The sequence below is a fragment of the Myotis daubentonii genome, chromosome 20, assembly GCF_963259705.1.
Source record: "Myotis daubentonii chromosome 20, mMyoDau2.1, whole genome shotgun sequence".
NCBI lineage: Eukaryota > Metazoa > Chordata > Mammalia > Chiroptera > Vespertilionidae > Myotis > Myotis daubentonii.
In genome coordinates this window covers 2,237,742-2,256,621 of record NC_081859.1, presented here as the reverse complement: position 1 = coordinate 2,256,621, position 18,880 = coordinate 2,237,742, and the positions used below count along the sequence as shown (strand labels likewise).

At 42.6% G+C, this 18,880-nt stretch overlaps 1 protein-coding gene across 2 annotated transcripts in view; it reads right to left on the bottom strand.

Annotated features, from left to right (window-relative positions):
- The window catches only part of KCNT2 (potassium sodium-activated channel subfamily T member 2), a 125,820-nt gene that overhangs the window by 84,312 nt on the left and 22,628 nt on the right, over positions 1–18,880 (bottom strand). For both annotated transcript variants that reach the window (XM_059677311.1, XM_059677312.1), the window contains exon 2: positions 1,564–1,643. In XM_059677311.1, the coding sequence (XP_059533294.1) occupies positions 1,564–1,643 (80 nt within the window). The remainder of the gene's footprint in view (positions 1–1,563; positions 1,644–18,880) is intronic.

The window sequence follows — 18,880 nt, the reverse complement described above, 5'->3', positions numbered from 1 at the left end:
AAATATCAGTGACGTCTTAATATTTTGGAGGGAGAGGGGATTAAGATTGTCATGTTTATACCCTGCAAAACCATATAGATCATAGTTATGCAGCCTGTAATACTTCATGATGATGAAAAAGAGCAATTAAGATTAAGCAAAACATGCTTCAAGTCTGATTAATAGAAGCATTACCTTTCCTGCAATATTCAGGCAATATCTGATTCGTGCCTTATGAATAAAAGGGAGAGAAAGGCCTTCCTATAATTACTAGTGAATACAATCTGGAAATGAAATGTCATTTTCTTACTCGGCTATATGTGAGTGCATTTGAGGTGACCTTTCTTTTTAAATTAAATTGATTGGGGTGACATTAGTTGACATAATCATATAGGTTGCAGGTGTGGGTTTCTGTTACAGGACCTGTATATCGCATGGGATGACGTTTCTTAATAGTAGCAGGTGAATGCTTATCAATTGGGCAGTTTTCCTAGGCTTTGCTATCACAATGCTCCATTCATTCATGTCATGGCTTTAGCTTCTTTAGAAAGTCTTTTAAATTGTTCATGAAATCGCCCTGCTTCCATAGACCTGGTCTCCCCAGATGACTGCTTAGTCAAAGCTGGCTGCCGGTGAAACAGTCTCATCCTGCATTTACCCTCTCTCGCCTGGAGAGAGAGGATTGTTAGTATCAAAACAGAGGAAACCTTTGATTCCGAAGGTGTGGCCTCCATGGAAATTGTAAACCCGCAGATGAGAGAGGCATTCGTTATCATTAGCCTTAACCCTGAAGCTGACCTACCATTGAATCTCTCACCAGTGCGTCTTAAACACTGAAATACCCCCTATCTTCAGCATTTGGACAATTGCTCACAACTCGGGACGCTCCCTGTGAACCCTACAGAGGCACGGCTTAATGAAGACCACCCCAAGAGGATTCAGGGCTCCAGACTCAGAGAGGGCAATGTCTACACCCATCTCATAGAGACCAAGCAACGATTGTGGGAAAACTGCATCTTGGCTCATTATATGTGGCTTCAAACAATACATGGTATGCCCGGCCGGTGTGGCTCGGTGTTTGAGCATCAGCCTCTGAACCAGGAGGTCACAGTTCGATACCCAGTAGGGGCACATGCCTGGGTGCAACCTGTCCAGTTCAGAGCATTTTCTTTCTCATCAAGCATGATTGGCAAGCGGTGAGCTCTTCCCCCGTGGAATCAGACAGCTATTTCCCGATAGGATCCGTCAGAATCACAGGAACCTTCTCATAATAAGCTGAGTCCCCTCACAGATAAGCCGTGAGGCCCTCTCATTTCAACCCTTTTCCCCAACGTTTCCACTGACCCTATGGCTCACCCAGAATGCTACCTATGGATGTGGGATCTGGACAATGAAAGGTCTGCAAGAAACCGTAACACCCACAGATGGGAACTCTAGTTCTCTATCATTTAACTGCCTGGCAGACAAGATTCTCAATTGTTTGCATCTATTTGAATGATATTGTTCAGAAGGATGGCACTGGAACTGTTGGAGGTAAATAGATGTACAAACACATAGACAGAGGAAATAAAGCAGAGGACTTACTGGATCGCTGATTTTTAATAAAAAATAACTTCAGTCTCTCTTTAAATGTGTTTTCATTCATATAGAATTCAACTTGGACCCTGAAAACAGAAAATAAAAACACCATTAACCTGATGAATATATAAGGAGTAAAAACAGCATTTGCCATACTTATATACTTTAAGTAAATCCCTAACACATGAGAGGGGGGGGGGGATTGGATAAAATACTGAATTTTTTGGAGAGAAGCAGTTAGTTTTAAAGACATACTTCAGATGTCATTTGTAATTAAGTCGATTATTTTTATTAGTGGATGTAATGAGTGCTGTGGATAATTCCAAACAGCGGTAATACAAAAAAAGTCATTCATATGTGTCCATGGAATAATTTTGAGTCGGCGTTTTTCCAGTTTTTGTCCGCATCCTAAGAATCAACCGAAGGCCTGAAAATTCAGTTGCAGCAAAACCACACAGAAGGGCCGCATCCAAGTCTCAAGGGCCGGGGCCTAAACTGTACTTTCAACAAGTGGTTCCCTTCACCTTGAAACCACACCACAGGACACCTTACCTTCTCATTGATGTCGGCCCGTTTTAAAATATACGCAGGGCAGGGAAGGAGTGGGATGCCAAATAGAATGTGAAAGTCAGCGCAGATAGAAACCAGACAAGTCAATGATGATACTGAAGCGTATATATTTAATCCTCTCTAAAATATCAGAAAAATAGCATTTCGGTAATGAATGCATTCACTTTCCCCTAAATTATTTCAATCTGCCTTTCGTGCCCTGGCATAATGAATATTTTCAAAATGTGGAGTGAAGAGAAAAATTATGTTCCGTGCACGCTGACTTGTTAATAATTATCATTGGAAATTTTCTTCGTCTCAAACGCATGTATTATACATTAGGATTGCAAAGGCGGCTAAGAAAGCATTTGAATGTTTATACAAACACGAAGATTTTAGTTTTCCTAATATCAGAAAATTTTGATAATGCAACCCATATAAACTAGATAGTTTGATAGTTTGGGGGTTTGGAGCAGGAACACCCCTGAGAGATAAAACTGGAGGGAAACTTAACATATGAAGATGCTCATGTAGTATAGAACTACGTCACTACTATGTGCTGTATAGTCAAGAAGATTGATGAATATTTTAACAACTGTCTCCTATGCCCTAAAAGTAAAAGGTTTTTTGTTACCTATTGTTATCTGCTATTCCTTAAAAAAAAAACTGGAAAGCTCTCTAACTCTACCTCTAGCCCTAAAAGAAGACATTTCCATGCATCAACATATTTCCACCATTTCTTAAAATTTATGTGCCTGCCACCTTTCCTCTTTCACTCACCTTATGTGTTAAGTGAAAAAGGGTAGAAATCAAGACTCTCTTGTTACTATCTCTAGAAAGAAACCCTGGAAATTGCAATACCTTCCAGCAGAACGCTATGTGCCTGCACACCACCCCCCAAACACATACACACACATACACACACCCACACACTCACAGGTGCTACACGTACACACACACACGTACACAGTCCTCCCCCAGTCGCTTGGAAATCCTTCACTGGCTCTGTTTCCCTTGTTTATCAAATAAAAAGGCCGTTCGTTTTAAATACAGTGACTGTAATACAGACATCAAGCTAAATTAGTTCAAATCTGCTGTGGATACAGAAGCAAATTTGAGAGGACATGTGGCTATTACACCAGTAATTCAGCCAAGGCCATGTCAGTTTGCTTCCTTGAATTATCAAATTTATAAGAATCTGAGTCCATTCCTCACATACTAGCTGGCGTTCAGTGCTGGCTCTATAACAAGAGGTTTAGTTTTTAACTAAAGTTGGATTGTCTACAGCCTTGCTCAAAATAACGAGGAATCTGGAAGGCATCCCATCTGAGAAAAAGTTGAAGGAACTGGAAATGTGTAGTCTAAATGGGAAGAGATAGCAGGTGTCTTTAAATATTGAGATGTCCGGCATTATTGAAACAAGATAACCCATAATGTGACACTCTATTGTATAGAACGATCGGAGAGAAAGAGAATTTGGAATGAGATTGCCCAACTTAGAAAACGCCAAGACTGTGGAGTAGAGAGCTCTCCATACATATAAATGAGCAAAAGGCCAGATAACGGCTTGCAAGCAAATGCTCTATTTCCTGGGGGTAGAGACAATTTTGCATGGTGTGAGGTCTCTCAATAAATAAATTCCAAGTTCCCTTTTTTGTTACAATAATCTGGGAAGTAAAACAGTAAATCTAGTGATCTCTCCGAGTTTATCTTCTCTCTGAGGATCATGGATGACATTAAAGAATAAATCGATACAAATGTGTTTTAAAGTTAAATCTAAAAAAATAAAATATGAAGCAGAACACTTTTGATCCATGTCTTCTGTTGAGGGCAGAAAAATACCCTTTAGGTTTACGATTTATAATATAGAGTGGGGCGTTCTTTTGTTTGATCTAATGACCATTCTTACCAGAATCAAGGCCAGTTAGTGTTAGTGTAATCTTTTGGGACTTTCTCCAGCACCATACAGTTCTCTGGTACTCAGGACTTCAGTACAGAACTCAGTGTTTATTCTTCTCAATTCTGTTCATGATTTCTATTAGTTTTAAATATCCTCTTAATATTCCCTTTCTGGGTATAAATGTGCTTGTCTTCCCTCTGTCCTTCTTCCTTCTGACCTCCATATTCCCGTATAACTTTATCTGAATTTTTTCATGCCTATTTCTTAGGTTTTGGGGGCAGACAGTCATTCCGTCTGGAACTCTTCTCCAATATTTCTATTTACATTTTATTGTTCTTGTCTTATTACATTGACTAGCACTTTTAAAAGAGAAATATCAACTGTGGTGTTCATACTCATAGAAGACCCCTGTGCCTTCACATTGAAATTGTTGACCCTGGAATTGCAATAAAATATATTTTACTAAAAATCATGTTAGAAGTGGATGGATGTTCATTGTGGTCAAAAACCTCTCTTAACTCTGTCAAGTTGGTGGGCCTATTGTTGGAGGTGTTTTTCACAAATAATTTGGTGAATTGCTTTAATAGGTTTTCTATTATGCAATTATGTTTTTCAATTCTGGAATAAGTTGTTTTTGTGAATTAGTCAGGTAATGTACTGCTGGATTCATTTCCTATATGTTAGGAGTTTTTCTTCTAGAATCATAACTAAGATTGATCCAAGCTGTCACCTTTAGATCATTTTAACATCTTCAAGTAGGAACTGAAAAATTCTCCTGATGTTTCTATGCTCTGGAACAATTTTGAATACTGTAGAGGTTTTTTTTTTTAATTCACCATCATCAATTTGCCCTAACAGTATCAACTGCCTTAATATTAATTTGCTGTGTTTTTTTCCCCATTTTCCTCTCATTCTCTTGCCCTGGTTACTTGAATTTAATGTAAAAATCATGCAGAGACTTGTTAAAATGCAGTTTCCTTGCTTCAGCCTTAAAATTCTTGTGCCGTCTCTTTAAAGTAGGCCTTACCATTTTAGCAACAAAGAACATTAATTCTGGCCCAGCTTGTCGATGCATTCTTCTTTTAGAAACACTATTTTGCCTTTTCAATTGCTAATGCCCTGGACACCGTTCAGGAAGCCAAACTTTTGCAGACATTCTCTTCTGGAACTCGTGGCAGATATAGATCCTTATCAAAGTGTTTCTCCTCTGCGTCTAACGGGTGCTAGTCCCTTCCTACTGCTTCTGACTCTGCAGTATCGGTCCTTGCATGAATTCTGTGACTATACTCAGTCTCCCTGGCCTCAGCAGGTAGGCTCAGTGGATGCACGTCATTTCTACTTTCTCACTGTTTAATTGTGGGTGGTTCTCCCTTGGAAAAATCTACATGTGGCCCTAACCTGTTTGGCTCAGTGGATAGAGCATCGGCCTACAGACTGAAGGGTCCCAGGTTCGATTCTGGTCAAGGGCATGTACCTGGATTGCGGGCACATCCCCAGTAGGAGGTGTGCAAGAGGCAGCTGATCGATGTTTCTCTCTCATCGATGTTTCTAACTCTCTGTCCTTCTCCCTTCCTCTCTGTAAAAAATCAATAAAATATATTTAAAAATATATATATTTTAAAAAATCTACATGTGGATGGCAAGCTCCCAGCCCCAGCTCCCAGTCCAATTCCCCTTCCTAAGACCTTCTCACCTGGCATTGTTTCTGTGTGTTTAAATTGTGGCACCCTCCTGTGCTTGGTGCTCTGACCTCCGTGGATAAGGAGAAAAGGCCACGTCTCTCCACGTGCCATTGCCCAGTTCTCTCACTGTTCTCTCCACCACCATGTTTTAGGTTGGGAGTTCAACTTATGTGAATTACACCTTCCCACACCTTCCTATGAGTGTACCCCTGTTTTCTCTAAGGTCGTTGTGATGTGTCCAACTTTCTCCTCAAGAGATACTTGGAAGTCCGTAACCCCTGGGACCTTAGCATGTGAGCTTGTTTGGGAATAAGGCCATTACAGACATAATTAAATTCAGATGAGGTCATGTTGGAGTGGGTTGGGTCCCTAATCCAATAAGAACAGTATCTTTATAAGAAGGACAAATTTTTAAAAAAATATCTATTGTTTTATTGATTTCGGAGAAGAAGGGTGAGGGAGAGGGAGAGAGAGAAACATCAATGATGAGAGAGAATCATGGATCGGCTGCCTCCTGCACGCACCCCTCTGGGGATCAAGCAAGAAGAAGGAAATCGGGGCACAGACGCAGACACTGAGGGAAGGTGGTAATGTAAAGACAGCGGGGAGATCAGACCTACCCAGCCACAGCCTAAGAAATTCCTGGGGCTCCCCGGGGTTTAGCAGATATTTAGGGAAACATTTACTCTACTGTTAATTCACTTTCATAGTGTTGCTATGACTTGGGTAAGGCAGCCCTCAACTTCCTTTTACAGAGAAAAAATGTAATTCAAATGATTTTAGCAAGTTGCCCAAATTCATAGCGCTGGTCTTGGGATAAAACTGGGTCACAGGTCTTTCCATTGCTTCCTGCCTCTTACCTCCTCATCAGGAGGCTCCCTCCTCATTCGGAGAGTCCTAGGCCGTTTGTAAGGTATTACAACAGAGCAGCACAAACACCAGACGCGCCCTGGGCTGCTGAGCAGTGTTTGTTTAGGCCTGCCCTTTGGTTATTGACTCCAAACCAGGCTCCTGTCCACCGCCAAACACCCCCTGCCAACCACCAGTAACTGAATTAGTTCACAGGCAGCCATTTAAGTGAGGCCCTAGAGAAAGTAAATTCATGCGTAGCGACCAGCGATTTTTCATCTCACAAAAATGAGCTTCCCCGCTTCATGCTCAAGTGCTCCCAGGGGCGGGCAGCCTTCACTACACGCACGGAAAACACCCCGCTGTCGGGACTCGGCATTTCCCAGCTTCTTGTTGCCCATCCAGCTCCCTTCACTGTTATCCAAGCCTCACCAGCTCAGGCCCCGAGTCGGCAACCGCTCATAAGGAGGCAGAGATGAATTCTGACGGCCTTCGAGAACCTTCTCTGCATTTCAAATACACAGTCTACAATGATGTCATTTTGGGGAAAGGGAACCTAGCCTTATGCACACACTCACACGCATACACACACATCCTCATAAGACATCTGCAAATAGACGTGTGTGGTGTGTGTGTGTGTGTGTGTGTGTGTGTGTGTGTGTAAGTGTGTGTAGAATGATGCAATGGCAATGAGGGAAGGATCTGGGTGCTAACCACCCATCCATTTCCTGTCATTGTGGGTAATGTGGATAGTCCCCCAGTAATTGCATTTGTGCTCCTGTCACTCTTTGGTAATCAGGGCTTGCAGGTAGCTGGAAATAAGCATCTCGCCGTTTCCATGGTAAAGCACATTACAAGTCCACCCAGGAGTACGCTTGTGTTCGCGTCGCTCATCAGTCAGAAAGCTCGCACCTCACGTGCCATGTTCATTTGCAAAGCCCATGCTCTCTAGATACTTCCTTCTTTCGCTTAAAGTGATCCGCTCTCAGCAATCCCAGCTTACTCAACCCTACGCAGGGGAGGCAAAGGTAAAGGAAGCTAGAAGAAGAAGAGAGGTGCATTTTTTCACCCTTAAATTGCAAAGAGTTTCTGCCTCTTTATACCTCTGTCCAGAAGCACGCGTAGGGGGCAGGTCTGGGTCGAGCCATTAAACAAAGGAAGAGAAATGCAAATAAGAGAGCATGAACTCATTTTTATCCTGTTAAGTATATCATAAAGAGTAACAAAAACATGCAGCATTTCGGCTTCTAATAAATGTGTGTTTACAGCTAGCACCTCAGAAAAAAAAAGAGATAACCTAGCGCTTTAAGATAACTTCCATTTTTTTCTCTTACCTCAGCTCTACTCTCATGTCACACTCACACACATAGAAGCCCCAGACACCAAGTGTCACATGAGTGACGTGTAGCGACACAGGGGAGTGTTGGAAAGGAAGTGACCCCCACTTTCTTCTTCCATCGCCTGTTGTATCAGAGAAAGGGGTACCTGCTCGTGTCCCCCAGGCCTGGCCTCTCGCTCCCCGCAATTAATTCCAGTGATGGCGTCCAGAGCGCCATCAAAATGCATATTTGCTTCAAGGGAGGATGAAGCTGGTCATTGCATAGTTTCTCAAAGGCCCATTACACTTCAAGCTCCACTAAGAGATATTAGCCTGTTTCTGCCTGTCATGCTCACCCAGCGCCTAGTGTAGCAGAGGTTCGCTAATGTCTCTGGGATTCAGAATTGCTCAGCAATGGTTGCTCCTCACGCCCCATCAGCATCTGAGGCCGAGGAGCATCCGTGTGCAGAGGCGAGCAATCGTGGCCTCTGCCCTCTGGCATCCGCGCTGGGAAACAGGAACTCCCAGATCACCTTGCTCGCCAGGGAGGAGTGCACTGACTTTGGGAATGAAGGCGGATTGGCTATGGATGATGGGCCTGCTCTGGCCTCCCATGATTCCTCGTTCTTTCCTCAACCAGCCTTCACTAGCGGAGCAGTGAGGGAGCTCTGAAACCTGTGGGTTGCTACTTTTCAACCCAAAACAGCCAGCTGGTCCTTAAGGAAGATGAGCAACCCTCAGATTCACTAATTTGCATCTTCCTTCGGGGCCCACGCCCTGCTTCCTTCAGGTCTTGTTTTATTTATTTTTATTTTTTTTAAAAAGTATATATATTTTTTATTTCAGAGAGGAGGAGAGAGATAGAAACATCCATGATGAGAGAGAATCACGGATCGGCTGCCTCCTGCACGCCCACACTGGGGATCGAGCCCACAACCCGGGCCTGTGCCCTGACCGGGAATCCAACCGTGACCTCCTGGTCCATAGGTGGACGCTCAAACACAGCCACGCCGCCCAGGCCAGGTCTCATTTTAGAGGCCACCTGAACCTTCTCCCCTTGTTAAGTGACACATATAATTTTGCCTCGTGCCCTCAACGCCTATTACCATGGTACTGATTGCAATGTGTTGAATCGCCTTTTCAAGGGGGTTCGTTTCCTTCAAAAGGACCCTAGAGCTCAAGTACCTGGTTCCATGCTATCAGTATGATGCAGAGCACAGATATGTAAAAAAAAAAAAAAAGGAAAAAGACAGCCTTCGGGACTTGGGGTGGAGAACATACAATGCAATATACAGATGACGTGTTATACAATGGTACACCTGAAACCCATATATTAGTACTAACCAATGGCACCCCAATAAATTCAATTAAAATGTTAAAAAAAACTTCAAGAATTTCGAAATTGTAGACCCTCCTTGAGCAAGAGAAAAACCTTAGCTGTGCTTTGCAGACATAACGAGCAGAAGTAGACTCAAATAGACAGGAAGCTACCAAGGACCAGATGGGAAGTGTCATTAATAGCATAGAGCTCCCAGCCTCGTGGAGAGTTATTTGAGGGCATGTTTCTCGCTGTGGTCCCTCTGAAGCTGCCAGCTCTGCTTGGCTTGGCTCTAGCATCGTCAAGGCAGGAAGCGTGTCTGCTTTGTTCATTTTGATTGTGTTTTCAGACCCTAGCACAGTTCCAGGTGCACACGCTGGGCACTCACGGTGTTTGCTGAGTGTTGAATGACTTTGCTGCGTAGAAGTTAGCTTTTTGCTCTTCCTCTTGTTTACGTTCTTATCTGTCAAAATCATAGGGTCAGTTTCAAATCTCTTCTAGGGCCACCTTAGCATCATGCATGGTTTTTAAAATATTTTTTATTGATTTCAGAGAGGAAGGGAGAGGGAGAGCGAGAGCGTGGTAGAAACATCAATGGTGAGAGAGAATCATTGATCAGCTGCCTCCTGCATGCCCCCCACTGGGGATCGAGAGCACTACCGGGGCCTGTGCCCTGACCAGGAATCAAACTGTGACCTCCTTGTTCATAGGTCTTCACTCAACTGAGCCACACTGCCAGGCAGTGTCATACATGTTTTGTGCACTTCGTTGGTGGTTTTCCTATTTAAAACAACCCTCATGCTGTGATGCTGAGGTGTGGTCTAGTGTCCTAACTGCAGGGAAGTTATGATGTTCCTTGTGGAGAAAATACGTTTGTCTTTTCAATAAGTTTTGCTCAGGAACGAGTTATGGTGTCATTGGCTCTGAGGTGGATTGTCATCCAGAACAAGAAAGAGGACTTTCGCCCACCTGTCTGTGAGCTGCTCTGGAAAATGTTAAATTAACAGCAGTGCATGATGGAGCTATGGAAAACCAGCTAAATTGGTGGGTTCATGAGAGGATGAGCAAACAGACAAAAAAAGTATAGTGAACAATATTGCCCTAAGGCTGAAAGTCAAAGCAATGTGTGGTCCTATTATCCAGGGTTAAGAAAACAGTAAACCTGTCTCAGTTAGGGTTTTATTATAAAGGTATACCGCATGTATTTAATTATTTGGAAGTCATATATATTAAAGAGTGTTTCTCATAAACACATAAAACAAGGTTATGTGTATATCAGTTGATGAACATGTGACCAGAGGCTCACAGGAACCTGGTCCTGTATTTCCTCAGGAGCAAGAGTCGTGTGTGTGTGTGTGTGTATGTGTGTGTGTGTGTTTGTGTGTGTGTGTGTGTGAATTATAATGGTGAACAATTCCAATGTTCACACACGCATGTATAGAAATTACGTGTACATATATCATATAAGCATATACTTTATATCTACATAAATTTCTCTTATGCATTATATGTACATAAGTTGTATACATTATATGTAAAAATTCTATAATTTTTTAGAAATTATATGTACATGTATATAAGTATATAGTATATAGTGTAGAAATATATATGTAGATAGTCAAAACAAGTATGTTCTGCGCCTAGGCCAGGACCTACCTTGCAGTGTACTTGGGTGACCTAATCTCTTCCTGTCTGGGGTTCAGATGGTACCCACAAAAGCACTGACTGAGACTCGGCTGCATCTCCCCCGGGGGATGATTTTCTAGAACATCCCTCAGTAGCTCTTGTTGAAACAACAGGCCTTTGCAAGGGCAGGTCGTGGCGTACTCATTTTAATGGAAAAGGTGGAACTTTTATGTCAGCTCACTAGCTCCAGGAGCCTGCCTTTGCCACTGAAGCGCCGGGTGCACCCACATCAGGGGCTGGCGTGGCACGTGGCGACACGCATCGCACCCCATAACGACGGGCAGAGCCACCCGAAATGTCTTGGAAATTATTCACGTGTAAATAGTGACACTTTCCTGGCAAAAAATGAACAGGGGACCAGAGAATCAATGATATGATCACCTGACAAGTTTCTTGAAAATGAGGCCATTGTCTTTAAGCTGCTTGAGTTTCTTTCATGGGAAGGAACATGCATAGGGAGCCATGGTTTCGTTGGTGAATGGCCATGTGCTCTCCGGAAGCAACGAGTATTTCTAGCGGAGGAAACACTGCTTCTTTACTCAGACGCCTTCATTTAAATACAAAATGCACAGCTACACTTTGCAAAGTTCCGATTAGTTAAATAATTTAATGGCAAGCCAAGCTGCTGGTATGCAGGGAAGGACATAATTCACATGACAAAATACATTCTACAAATCAGAGAGTGGAATTCACTTCTCACTGTCATGCGCAGGTGTTAAATTGCTTTCCAATTTGTTCACTTTAACAGTCTCTGCGAAAAGGTCCAATTTGGTGGTCAAGAAACTGTTTTAAAAACCAGTTTTTTAACTTGAGCATCTTCCACAGTTACTTAGCCCAATCACTTTATCCTAATTATGTGGCAGGCATTTAGTAGGAAATTGACAATTACGGTAAAAGTGAAACAAAAGGGAAAGAATGGTCTCCAGTGACTAATACGAACAACACAAAAAATATTTTCATCACCCATGAAAACGTTCCTCTCCAAAATGTACTGTGTTCAATCCTGCCATTTTCATATATGCCTTCCATGGGTGAGGCAAGTATCTTTTTAAATTTAACATTACAAATATCCTTCGAGCTAAGAGTGATTACCCTCACAATCACAAATGAGATGTACAAATGAGAGTGAGGAGGCTCAGGAATTTCCTCACGTTGCCCAGGATCATGCCACTAGGAAGTGAAGAAGCTGGGATCTTAAAAAATGCAATTGAACAACGAAAATAAAACACATTTTGAAGAGTTCCTCCCCACTCCTTATCATTTATCTTGTACAGATATTAGGAGTAAAAGGTCATGTCTTCATTGACACAAGAAATTCTTTAAAGCTAAGTTTCACTCATAGTAGAAAACTGAAACCAAGGGTAAATACATTATTTGAACCGAGGTGCCCCCCATTGCCACATGGGACAGAGCAAGACGTGAACATAAGTCTGGTTTTCAGATCATGTTTCTTGCCTGTGTACCAAATCTCTCCAGCCATCTCTTTCTCCCTGACTTTTAACTTACCAATTTCCTTAGCCTCAAATGAATTTTTATTAACTACCTCTAATAAGCATTTTTGGGGAGAAATAAAAGATAATGATCCTAATGGAAGGACAGCCATCATGTCATTAGTCTAACAATCTCCATAGTCAGTTCTAGGAAAGAGAAAAGATTAAAAGCTTATGCTCCTTTTTATGCCAAATATTTTGTCTCCTTTTCAAACCACTTTTCCATTTGTTTCAGACAGCAGTGCCATGAGTGTTATAAATCCATAAGAGGCGAGTCCCTTCGAATTTTCATAAGATGATAGTCTCTGCCAAGTTAGAATGAGCCCGAGGATTCCTCTGAACAAACATTACAATCCTGGGTACCCCCGCGTGTTTACGAAGGCCAAGAAATGGACTTGGGGTACCACCGGCTTTGTTACTCTCTCTTTCCTCTGAGCACAAGAGAAAAGTCTTAGCTGCCATTTCAATGGCAAATGCAAACAATGCGTGATCCTTTCCTCACTTCTCTCACGGAACCATCTTTGTAGTCCAGCAAGGTTCCGATAGAAGTGGCAAGCCCATTGACTTCCAATCTTCCGGTGATACCCAAGCCAGAAAAGGTGTCGCTCACTAAAAAGCCCGTAAGAAATGCAGTGCATCTTGACTCACTATGGGTTAGGAGCCAAACACTTTATTCAGCCCTGTCTATTTCAGGAAGAAGCATTTTACTCTTAAGGGTGGATCATAAAAATAGGATCGTTACTGGAGCCTGGATTTATGTTTTATGGGAGTGTCCCTCTTTCTGGCTCATGACTGCTTGTCAGGATGAAAGATGGGGCCGCACTTTCCTTGCTCATTAGGGGGAAGTGGCCCCTCGACTGCTGACATCAATGCATCTGGAACAACCCCATGTGCGACCCTGGCAGCCCGGCCTAAAACACACGAATAAAAGGAGCAGGACCAGGATTGGGCGTTTTGAGAGAAGCCTATTGTAGTCGGTCAAAACCAGGACAAGTCCGGCATTACAGCCCCACAACTTTCATGCTTAACAGTTGTGCTACACATCAGTATGTGAGTCTTCAATGCGTGTCCTAAAATAAATAATATGATCAGATGACTTTTTTAGAGCAAATGTTGAACATAACACGTTCAAAATAATTTCCATTGAAGCAATCATTTCAGAGGAAGAACCTTATGTTGAATTAGAGCAATTCGATCGTGATGAAAAGTGGGAGTTTAGTTTACATACTCAATTATACCAAGGCTGAACTGAATATTACTGGTGCTAAAGAGAATTTTCTGACATGCGTATCTCTTGTTGATCATTCAAACCATTAGCTTTAAAACATGCAGTACCAGCTTGCTGAAACTATGGGTCAGTAAAGACACTCTGTTATGGACGAATAAATAAGCAAAGAACAAACAATGGCAACTCCCCCCCCCCCCAAAGCATCCGAACATCATTTTCCTCATCCCCGCCCCTGGAGGCCATAGCTTAGCCTACGGTACCTTGTTCCTGAGTCAGTCACTGATGGCGACAGTGGGAACGGTGTGAACGAGGGTCCGCACGGGACTAGCCTTGGAGACATGAGAGTCTTCTGCCCGGGTTTGTGCTCAAGAGCAGGAAACGTGTTTACCACCACCGACTCCTTTCATCCCCTCGCGAGATCAAAGGATTGGTGTCTTGGGCTTTTACCTTGACTTTGGGGACGGTGGAGAGGATGGAAACATTTCGGCTCCGGCAGCCGATTCTAGTTTCTTTAATGCTCTCTTTGATCCAGCTTTGCTGGACAGACTATTAAGGAAATGTGGATGAGGCAGGAAGACCAGTGTACTGGTTAACATGATTATTGTACAGAGCACTATGCATTCATTAATAGCAAATAAGTTGTCAGAATATCGCTCCCCATTTCTCTCCAAGAAATCTTGGATTCCTGTTTGTTTAGCCTCGGGATGTTTGGTGCTCAAACTACAGAACACAGCACTTGTTTCAGGAAATGTAATGTATAACCTTGTCCCTGGTAAACCAAATCGGATGCTAATTTTAAGCAAAATCCATGATGTTAGGACTGGTGTTTGCCAAACACACGTGTCTTACAACTCAGAAAAAATATCAGTGATTGTGTCTCAAACAGCAATGGTTTACTTCACTAAAATATGTACACATACTCGATGTTAAATTCCAAGGGGCACCATCGTTTAACCTGTGCCCCGTGGAATGGCTGACATACAGAGAAACACAATAAATGTGAAGTTTCTTATAAGCACACCAGGAATGAGGGTATACAAAAGAAAATAGACACATGCATTAATTCGTAAAAATGCAAGTATGAGTCTCATTAAAAGGCAAATATATGTCAGGAAGATATGAGCAACTGATATAACAGTGGCACACAGTAACGTATGTACATTTTTATAGCCTTACAATAATCTTGTTTTGATTGTGAAAAAGCCAAGCAATGTAATTGCCCAATAATAGAAAATCAGATCAACAGTGTGGTGATTGCAGGGGTGGAGGGGGTGGTGGAGGTTGCAGAGGGCATATAGGAGCTAAAAAGGTGATGGGGAACATAAAACTGAAAAAATAACTAAAAACAAAAAAGAAAGAAAATCAGATAAATATTTTTTGCTACGTCAAAAATGTGCAGTCACAAATAATGGTAGAAAGCTATTCATGATACACCATTGAGTGGAAACCCAATAAATAAACAAACAAACAAAAAATAGGTTGCCAAGGACTATTATAGTTTAATCCAGTTTGGGCAAAGCTCATACATTTAAAAACAGGGGGAGGGGAAATCCAAAATATTATACATCAAACTATCAGCAGTGCTGGAATAATGTTGCTGTGTCCCAGGGTGACCACGTGGTACTTCTGCCATAAAAATAAAACCCTAACAAAATAAGGCACCCCCTTCACCAAGCCGCATCACTTTCCTGAGGGTTAGCCAGGGCTTCCCCTCCTGAAATGCTGACCCATTCAAATCCCTTTCTGGATGTCACTCACTAAGATCCCATGGCTGCTCTGCGGGACCTTAGGCCATCGTAAAGCATGTTGTGCGGGGAGAAATCACGTCATTCTCAGAGTCAGAAGGAAGGCATCCTTGTCACACATCTACTTGCTGGTTGGTTCATCCCCCGGCCACCTTCCCAGGGTGATTGGTTAGGTTCTGACCAGAACTTGAGAGAACAAACCAAAGGCCAAATAGTTACTGTGAATAGAACCTCAGTTCCTGACCTTCATGACTACGCAGGGATCCAGAACCATAGTATCTAACATCCTCATGAGTTTCATTCTCCTGAGTAGTCTGTGGGGGTTGTTCATTGCATTCCTTTAGGGACAAAGTGTGGGCTTTGCTGGGGAGGGTTTAGGAGGCATTTCCTTGAACTCAGTTGTGCCGGACTGGACCCCTCCTTGTCTACCTGCCCCATCAAAGCAAAGATCCTCAGTCCTCAGACCAGAATCCCCAGGCAACTCCCGAAAGGACAGGTAGGCACCTGAGGATCGTAACGCTGAGAAAGTGGGCCAGATTCCAAGCTACGTGACTTGGCATTTAAATCCAAGTATCCAACTGGCTAACTAGCTATGGGACTCTGAACGCACCAAGGATCGTTAACGGTCCTGAGACTCCGTTTCCTCTGGGGCTAGGATGGGGGGTAGTAATTCCAAGCTCCGAATATGAATGAGGATACAATGAGAAGGCATGTAAAATACGCAGTAGAGAAACAGACATGCAATGTGTTCTTTCCCCTACACGCCTTGACCTGGCCTTCTGATGGAGGGCCATCGTGATCACACCAGTGTGATAGAATTTCCTCCCCCACAAGAGTATGCACATGGGAGCGAGGCTTCACACGGTCATCACTGGGAAATGTGGATTTGTGCAAAGTTTATTGAAGTCACGAAAATAAGTCAAGAGCCCGGTGATTATCTCAGCCGGACCTCAGTCCCTCAGCAGTCTCTGCCCAGGAAGTAATCAGAGAGGCCTTTATCTCAGCACTTTGAGGTCATTAGAAGGAACGGCTGCTGGTGGAGGTGAAGGAACTGCAGGAGCAAGTTCCCAGTTTTTAGAAGCCACAGAAAGGGGTGGCCGGGAGGGAGCACCTAGGTAGGCCCCTTGAGTTCCCTTTCTTGCTCCAATAATGCTGACCATCAGGACATTCAAATTAGTCATTAGCTGCTTGTGCTCAGCACTACAGTAAACAAAGTCTCCATCAGTCCTTTTTTAAAACCAATTATTTTTATTGATTTCAGAGAGGAAGGGAAAGGGGGAGAGAGAGAGAGAGAGAGAAACATCAATGATGAGAGAGAATCACGGATCGGCTGCCTCCTGCACACCCCACACTGGGGATCCAGCCAGAAACCTGGGCATGTGCCCCGACTGGGATCGAACCATGACCTCCTGGTTCTTAGGTGGATGCTCAACCCACTGAGCAACACCAGCCAGGCTTCGTTAGTCCTTTTTCCCCTCTTAGGAAAGGGTCGTTGTATCACATGTTCCAGTTTATTGATTTCCCGGTGATTGTAAATGAGGATCAGTAGGAATAATATTCTGATTTAAAACTTTAATCCATAAAGCATCTTTCCAAAACATCAGAGTTTGGACGAACAGGACACGCTGCCAAGAACAACTCATTCCGACTCTGAATAGCACCGTAAATACAGAGGTAGTCAAGCAAGGAGGAGAGAGAAGCGATTGGTACAATTTCCCTGTAATGTGTTTGGACATCATTTGAGTTTCCAGAACCAACATCAACAGAACCTTTCAACAGCTGAGTTCATTTATAAAGTTAACGTCCGGGAACCACCCACCATTTCCGAACCCAACCTCGGATCAATCCCATTAACCACGAAAGAGGGACATGTTGAGATAAGAAAGCAGATACAGCTAATCCTGAGACTCCGTGTCTCTGATTTCATTCATGAATCTTCCCCATACCCAGCAGAATACTATGTACCTAATGTTTTTTAAAGAAATTGAAAAGGAACTATTTAGAAAAAATACTGAATATAGTGCAATCTCCAATTATCAGTAGTCCTACTTTTGTGAACATATTTAACAAGTCTTTGTGACTGAGTCCAAATCACTTACTTGCACTCTGTTATTTGAACTTTTTGCACATGTAAAGAGATGTTTATAGAATAATATTCTGCTCTGTTAATAGGTTTTAATGAATAATCAAGTTTTGAGCACTTTTTTTCTTTTTATAAACCAAGGCTTAAAACCATATGACTTAGCAGGCACCACAATGAAATAGCGGGCTTCATATAATCCTAGAAACTTTGATTGAAAGTTCGCTCTCATTCACAATTTGGAGACGATGCATGATAGCATGATACCTGTCATTAAGGCCCAGTATCCCTGCACTCAGTGGACAAAGCTTGGAAGGTGATGGGGGCGGGGCGAGGGGGAATTTTTTTACTTCAGACTGTCTCAGAAAACCACTATTTGCAAAGGCTGCTTCGCAAATCTGATGATCGTCCCTATTTCAATGTTGAATGCTTTTGATAGAGAGCGTTTTCAGTGCATTTATACTTTGAAAGAAAATCATAAATGAAGGTACTGTCCCATGGAGTAAACTGATTTCCTACCAGACTAGGAGGGAAATGATGTCTGAATTCAGAGCGCACGCCTGGCTTGGTCCATCGCTTTCACATTTCTCATTTGGAAATCCTATTCCAGGCAATATATTTGTGCAGGCCACGGAATTATTATTAACGTGGCACTTGCTAGACTTTGGAGACGAATTATTGGAGTTGATGTAGCAAATCCCATGTCCTGAGATTACCCTCAGATGAAGAATAAGAAGGAAATGATGAATCTAAGAAATTGTGGAAACAAAGTTAGCATTAAATAGGGAGAAAAGAACATTTCCCCCCAAAATTCCATCTCAGCCCTAAAAGTTTTAAAGGACCATTTTTTTAAAAAATGGGAGTCTTTTTCTTAGACATTTGATTAAAAGATAAATCCTGGAGATAAAAGAAAGAAAATTCAAAATCTACACTAAGGTTCTATATTTTATTTTTAAATCTCTTTTATAATATTTTTTATTGATTTCAGAGAGGTAGGGAGAGGAAGAGAGAGATAAAACATCAATGATGAGAGAGAATCATTGATCGGCTACCTTGAGCATATGCCCTGACCCGGAATCGAACCGTGATCTATTGGTTCAAAAGTCAATGCTCAACCACTGAGCCCAGCCAAGCCAGCCGGGCGGGTCCTATATTTTTATCAATGTATAGTAAATAAACCTTCAAGTCCACTGCAAGAGGAAAGAGACCACCTCACAGAACTGCCCTTAACTCTCAGCTGAACCACCTCATTGAGGGGAATACAAAAAGGGATGAATTACCAACATTCCGAACACTGGAGGGCAGTCCTTGTCATTCACCGGGTGGAGACCACCACACCCAGGGTTACACACTGTAGGCCATTCAGAATCACCCGCCTCCCTTTCCTCTGTTTCTCCGATTCTTGTTACCAAAGTACAATTCCGATCATAATTTCCCTTCCCATGCATGTGACTTCACCAGAACCAAGCCACTACCCA